We start from the raw sequence: 6,153 nt of genomic DNA on the forward strand, positions 1-6,153 counted from the left end.
TATGGCCGCAAGAAAAACACAAAGAAACCTTGTACGATTGAATTATCCTTCCAACAGGGATTCCAATACGATTTCATTCCATTTTAATTTTCTCTTGTTATTTTAGTTCAACTTGCGGCCAACACTTTTAGCAAATTCGTACTCCTAATGAGCTCCAGAGCATCTCTGAGCGCAGTTAAATGCGTGTGTAGACGAGTTGTGGCGTAATTCCAAATGGCGGTGCGAAGGGCCGGTTTTCGAATTACATTGGAATTTTTGGCGACCCCTACCGACTGACGTCCCGTTCTCCTTTCCATGCTTTCCGGCCGCGCGCTTTCTTTTTCTCTCCTCAATTCTTCGTTCTTATCCGCTTCCGTTAACTTCTTAAGTTTACTTAAAATGTACATCATCTCAGCAGCTGCGCGATTCATTCACTCTTCGGCGTCCGCGAATTTATCATCATCTGGAAGGCAAGAGAGATTGGTTAGTTTCTAGCATACGACAAACAAAGCCATCCTATACTGACCGTCCAACTGTAAGTTTCGCATTTCGCCAACTTCCGGCAAATCATCCACCTCGGCTTCCATGTAATCCTCGTCTTCGCTGACGTCCGAACCCGGATTCAGGCTCTGGCATTCGCGCATGGCAACGTAAATTTCGTCCAAGATTTGACTACTGCTGGGCAAAAACCAAATCTCTGTCATTGCCGCCTCCGAGGCGTCCGATTCGTGGCCTTCGTCGTTTTCGCCCTCCTCATCTTCCAGATGGGCATTTCCGTTGTTCTCCGGAGGGCCCTGGTAGAATCCGGGCCACACGAGATTTATGTCCAGCATTACGTAGATTCCTTGAACCGGAGCGGAGGAAATGGCTTGCACTCCCACCCTTGGCCATGGAATGGAGATGCTGCTGTTCCGCTCCGCGCAGCTCCAGATACACGAACTATCCAGGTGGAGAAGGGTTATAATATACCTAGCGCACCCAGAGTACGCGCCGAGAAGGACATAATCGTTTCTTACCTTTCCGTTAGATGCAACATACCCGGCGCCTCAATTAGGGTGCTGCCGATTTTAAGCATTACCTCCGACGCGGAATAGAGGATTCCATCGACCGGCGTAAATGCCTCTCCGATCGTAACCATGGTGCGTTTTGCGAGCACGTTAAGAACCCAGTTGAAAAACCTAACCTGCTTCGGTTTATTGCTGCCCGTGCGCTTCCGGTAGATCGTTCCGGTCGTTCAGATTCTATCCAAAGTGAAGAGTTGCAAGGATGAAAATGCTTTTCTGTGTTTCAAAATAGATGTTCTTTTCGCTAATTGGCGTTCGCGAAACTTACAGGGTGCCTCGGTAAACAAGCGTACAAACAAGCAATTGGCAGAACCTATCAAAACAACTAGCCGCGGCGAAACGGGCCAAAGTTAACGTTTTTCGGCGAACCACTCTTTTTCTAGCTTATTTGTTGCAGAGAATGTTAGACTTGAGTAACAATAAATAATAAGCAACATTTAACATTTATGTTCCGATATTCTTCACATTGAAAGCGTGCTACATTTATTTACCAGACTCTAAGTTCTGTTGCTTAGTCATCCGCGCGACCATTGTCAAAAACAATAACTGATCGATCTGACCGTTTGCGGAACACGCGACTTTCGTAGGCGCTTTGACATTCGGCAACATTCACAGCTTATAAAATAAACGCACGTGTTTAGTTTGGGGCTGCATTAAATTAAGGATAAAATCGCCAAAATTGTAACCACTGGTGGTTTAATTAGCGTTTATCTTGTACCAAAGATAGAAACAAACAGTCCTGCCGTGAAAGTGAAGCCAAAAAGTTAAAAACAGGTCCACAATTATGGGTAGACCAGGTAAGAAAGCTGCGGCGTGCGGCGTGTGTCTGATGAAGCCGGTAGCGTGTATTATTATTTTAGTTTGTTAAATACGGGATTTGGCTTTGCAATACGAATTCATAGGTCATTCTCGTTAGAACTAGTCGATTAGCTCGCGGTTTTAATGTATTCTTACAACGATGGCCAGTATCTGATGTCCCTAACCTCTTCCGATTTGTTGCAGGATTCTCTCCACGAGGCGGTGGTGGTCGCGGAGGAGGAGGAGGCCGTGGTGGTGGCGGCGGAGAAGGTGGATTCGGTCGCGGGGGAAGAGGAGGCCGCGGTGGCAGCGGCGGCGGATTCGGTGGCCGCGGTGGTGCTGGAGTTGGTGGGTTTGGTGGCCGTGGTGGTAGCCGTGGTGGATTCGGAGGTGGTCGTGGACGTGGTGGTCCCGGAGGCCGTGGACGCGGCGGTCCCGGCGGTCGTGGAGGACGTGGAGGAGGAAAGCCCGGCGGATTTAGGGGAGGCAAAACGGTCGTTATCGAACCGCATCGTCACGAGGGAATCTTCATCGCGCGCGGAAAGGAAGACGCACTGGTCACGCTGAACCTGGTGCCGGGATCGGAAGTGTACGGCGAGAAACGGATATCGGTTGAGGTGAGTGCTAACCCGGAACAAAGATTATGTTACGATGGACGGATATGATGAAATATTAGCGCAGGGGTATTGAATTGGCAGGAATGTGGCCAACGGGAAGCGTGCTGACCGTGCGAAGTGGAGCCCGAGGCATACCCTTCCACGAGCGCGCTTTCTGTAGAACTTGCTATCTGATCACTCGTGATCGCTTCCTCTTTTGTCCCTCTCAAAAACTAACGGAAGTTATTAATATCGAGACCGTTGTTGTACTTTTCACACAGAATGAAGGCGATAAGAAGGAGTACAGAGTGTGGAATCCCTTCCGATCGAAGCTGGCAGCTGCCGTGCTGGGAGGTGTCGATAAAATTCACATGCCACCGGGCTCGAAGGTCCTGTATCTGGGGGCCGCATCGGGCACAACCGTTTCTCACGTGTCCGACGTCGTCGGCCCGGAGGGATTGGTGTATGCGGTCGAATTTTCGCATCGTTCCGGGCGCGATCTGCTGAACGTGGCCAAGAAGCGGACCAACATCATACCGATCATCGAGGACGCCCGTCACCCGCACAAGTACCGGATGCTGGTGGGACTGGTGGATACGATATTCGCCGACGTGGCGCAACCGGATCAAGCCCGTATCGTAGCGCTCAATGCACACAACTTCCTCAAGAACGGAGGCCATTTTGTAATTTCAATCAAAGCGTCTTGCGTCGATTCCACAGCCGTGCCCGAAGCGGTATTTGCGTCGGAGGTGAAGAAGTTGCAGTCTGAGAAACTAAAGCCCCAGGAACAGATCACCCTCGAACCGTATGAACGTGATCACGCAGTGGTCGTAGGCGTATACCGACCGCCACCGAAAAGTGCCGCGTAACGGGGTTCCACACATTTTGGGCCCTTTATTTAGAGCGTAAGATTAATTACTTCTCGTTACACTTTGTGTATCAACAAACATTATTTTTTTCGCATCAGATCGAAGAGCTAGAGGTTCGAATCGGTGTAACAATGAAGTTTTATTTTAAACGTTTCATACTAGATTACACACAACCTGCCGGACAAAATGAAATGGAAATAAATAGAGCTATATTACAATTGAAATGGCCAATCCTAGACGCCTTTCTCTGGTTTTATTTTGTCGTTTATTTCCGAAGATGCCGACTCTTGCTTCGGTGGAGAATCCCCTTCGCTATGCAGTACTTCCGACAGCTGAAGCCAGTTAAGTGCCTTGGCCAAAGGATCGTTTCTCGACGGGTGGCGATCGTAGTTCCAGTACGTGAGATCCCGAAACGCTCCCGCGAATGTTAGGTTTCGATCCTCATCATTTGAGAGCGGCTTTTTCGTTTCCTGCAGTATCACACCCTTGTACCCGTCCGGAAGTGTCATCGCCTTGCCCTGCAAAGGGTATCCGCGGAGTGCATTTTGTACGGCTATCAGGAAGGAAGAGAATCAGATGAGTTACTAAATTCAACTCGAAATCGAAATAACGCACTTCCGTCCTGCTGGCACTCGGTGGTGTAGGGCGTGAAAAACTTTTCCACATTAGCCGGTCCGTCACCGTCAATCGTGGCCGGAATGTAGTGTAGCTGGAGCGGTGGTTCGGCCAGGCTCTTTTCAACATCACCGTGACCTATTCTAAGGTTGATTGCCATTTCTTAGGTACAAAATTAGTTAAAATGTTATGTTACAAACGCAGCAATGAGTTCAGAAACGCGCGAAAACCTGTAATTTGACGTTTGCCCGAAATTCGCTCGTACAACCGAATTTTTAGGCGTACTCTGCGAGCGACGTCCGAGCGGTTTGACGTCCTCGCTGTCAGATTTCGGATTGCTGTCACTTCTTCTTCCTCACTTCTCTTCCTCTTTTGCACTTCTTCACGTGTGTGTTTGTCGAATCTGAAGCAGTTTATGGCGAACGAGCGAGCGAGATGCTCTCAATTGGTGTTAAGAATTTCGGAAGTCGAGACAATTGTTCTACGCAAGTGATCGGTATGTGTAGGCGAGTGCCGGAAACGTGTAACCCTTACGCCACCCGCTAAGCCCCCGGTCAGTTTAAACGCTACGAAAAGTGTGCCTACGAAGATCCACCTCCACTCAGGACGAGATCATTTTTCCTTGCGTTGACGAGCTCTTCGTCTTCGCCGTCGTCGTCGTTTTCATCGTCACGTTGTTTTTCTTTTAATAAGAGCTCCTCGGAACGCAAGACGTACACAAACACAGCCGAAACCGAAAACCCGTACACCCGACACACGGCAAGGGCCAACGCAGCCAAGAACGGGGTGCGAGGCGGCGGAAGCCAAGAAGAATGCAAGAGGGCGAGGCGTCGCCACTGTGTGTGTGAGTGTGCGTGCGAGCTAGTCCCGTGGTCCGTTGTTTGTTCATTCTTTCAGATCCCGGTCGGTACGAATATCTTGCCAGCATCGATCTCTCTCTCTAGGGATCATCTGGAGGGCCCAAACTCTTTGCGGCCTTTCGGTGGATTCTAAATGGACCAAGAGACCGACCCACCGAAAATCCACCAAGGTCTACGAATCCCTGGCCCGCTAATGGGCGCAATGGTTTCTGGCCGTCCTGTCTCCGTCGCCGTCACGCCTACACGTAAACAACGCATTGCTTCGTTCGCGGCCATCGTGCGCCGTGCGATGGTTAATAGGCAATTTGTGCGAATGGAAACGATCCTACTAGACGGTGGAAGCAACAAAGTTGATCCATTAAGAGCGATCGCGATCGCCAGTTCAATAAGACACGGGGCCTACTTGATGGCGTGATGAAGGAATGCGTTACTGTTTCACCGTAATTCGTTCCCACGCAGAATTCCGGGGCAGGTCCTGCGGTTTCCGTTGTGACGCTACTGGCGATCTAGTCTGCGATCGTCCATTGCGTCAACGTGTGCACTGTAATGAGTTCAACGATCGTACGATCATCAGCGTACCATCATCAATGGGTCATTGAGTGCCGCATGTATTTGGTATAGTAAAAATGTTCATTTTGTCCGATTGTGGAGCTTCGACACATTCGAAGCAAAACAATCGACGGTGCGCCTCGTGAAGGTGCACACTTCCGTCCGTGTGTGTGTGCGTGCGACACAAACGCGATCAACCGCACAGCGCCGCCAGGAGGATGTGGGGCTGGATGGCGGATAATTGGGGTTGGACAGCAGCGGCGAAAAGGGACAACAGAAGGAGGAAAAAACCGTTGCCCGAGCAAACAAGAGCAGCAAGGAAACAAAGAGAGAGGCAGAGGGAGAGAGAGAGAGCGGTACGAGTGATATCAATGAATTATAGTCACAGGGGATCGTCGTTCCATTGATGATCGTGGGCTTTTCGAGGTTGTAAACCCGCGAGCAACCCGCGGAGAGCTCTCGAAAGAAGATGTTTAATTGTAGCTCTCGGTACTCGGTACTAAGGCAAGTCGGCGGTCGGTGCAGAAACCCGCACCACTAGCTAGAGGCCAGCTAGTGGTAGTGGTGACGATGATGGCCCACAAAGTGAAGGGTTGAAAACTAGCGAAACATTCGTTCGTCGGGGACCAGTTTTTGATGGGAGATGCAGCGAGCGAAAGGGAGAGGAAGAGACGCGCGGACTGCACTTGCATCATGGCGTGGTGTGGCGCGATCATTGTGTTATGATTATGTGTATTCAGTTTCAGCAAAAAAAAGAAGCAAACGGGTCTAAAAGGGGAAGTGATCTTGTCCAACGACCGAGTGTAGTGGTGAACGAGGAAGC

At 50.1% G+C, this 6,153-nt stretch overlaps 3 protein-coding genes across 3 annotated transcripts; 1 reads left to right on the forward strand and 2 right to left on the reverse strand.

The window, feature by feature from the left end:
- Nucleotides 1–59: 59 nt before the first annotated feature.
- On the reverse strand, nt 60–1,276 carry LOC128267849 (methylosome subunit pICln). The gene is made up of 3 exons (XM_053004796.1): nt 996–1,276; nt 506–918; nt 60–442 (listed from the first exon to the last, which is right to left on the reverse strand). Exons 1-3 carry the CDS (start codon nt 1,115–1,117, stop codon nt 411–413), a joined length of 567 nt encoding a protein of 188 aa, XP_052860756.1. The 5' UTR covers nt 1,118–1,276; the 3' UTR covers nt 60–410.
- Nucleotides 1,277–1,827: 551 nt separating this feature from the next.
- Nucleotides 1,828–3,478, forward strand: LOC128278909 (rRNA 2'-O-methyltransferase fibrillarin). Its single transcript, XM_053017634.1, has 3 exons — nt 1,828–1,840; nt 2,046–2,458; nt 2,719–3,478. Exons 1-3 carry the CDS (start codon nt 1,828–1,830, stop codon nt 3,304–3,306), a joined length of 1,014 nt encoding a protein of 337 aa, XP_052873594.1. The 3' UTR covers nt 3,307–3,478.
- A 61-nt stretch (nt 3,479–3,539) lies between these two features.
- Nucleotides 3,540–4,081, reverse strand: LOC128275700 (ribonuclease H2 subunit C). Its single transcript, XM_053014293.1, has 2 exons — nt 3,922–4,081; nt 3,540–3,859 (listed from the first exon to the last, which is right to left on the reverse strand). Exons 1-2 carry the CDS (start codon nt 4,079–4,081, stop codon nt 3,540–3,542), a joined length of 480 nt encoding a protein of 159 aa, XP_052870253.1.
- Nucleotides 4,082–6,153: the final 2,072 nt, after the last annotated feature.

The sequence above is a fragment of the Anopheles cruzii genome, chromosome 2 (genome assembly GCF_943734635.1).
Source record: "Anopheles cruzii chromosome 2, idAnoCruzAS_RS32_06, whole genome shotgun sequence".
NCBI lineage: Eukaryota > Metazoa > Arthropoda > Insecta > Diptera > Culicidae > Anopheles > Anopheles cruzii.

Excerpts from the sequence above, each read along its gene's own strand:
- LOC128267849 (XM_053004796.1), bottom strand. The coding sequence starts at position 1,117 with ATGGTTACGATCGGAGAGGCATTTACGCCGGTCGATGGAATCCTCTAT. Across the intron at positions 919-995 it reads ATGTTGCATCTAACGGAAAG|TTCGTGTATCTGGAGCTGCG; the intron begins GTAAGAAACGAT and ends CCACCTGGATAG. Across the intron at positions 443-505 it reads GCGAAACTTACAGTTGGACG|ATGATGATAAATTCGCGGAC; the intron begins GTCAGTATAGGA and ends CTTGCCTTCCAG.
- LOC128278909 (XM_053017634.1), top strand. Across the intron at positions 2,459-2,718 it reads AGAAACGGATATCGGTTGAG|AATGAAGGCGATAAGAAGGA; the intron begins GTGAGTGCTAAC and ends CTTTTCACACAG.
- LOC128275700 (XM_053014293.1), bottom strand. The coding sequence starts at position 4,081 with ATGGCAATCAACCTTAGAATAGGTCACGGTGATGTTGAAAAGAGCCTG. Across the intron at positions 3,860-3,921 it reads CGAGTGCCAGCAGGACGGAA|CCGTACAAAATGCACTCCGC; the intron begins GTGCGTTATTTC and ends CCTTCCTGATAG.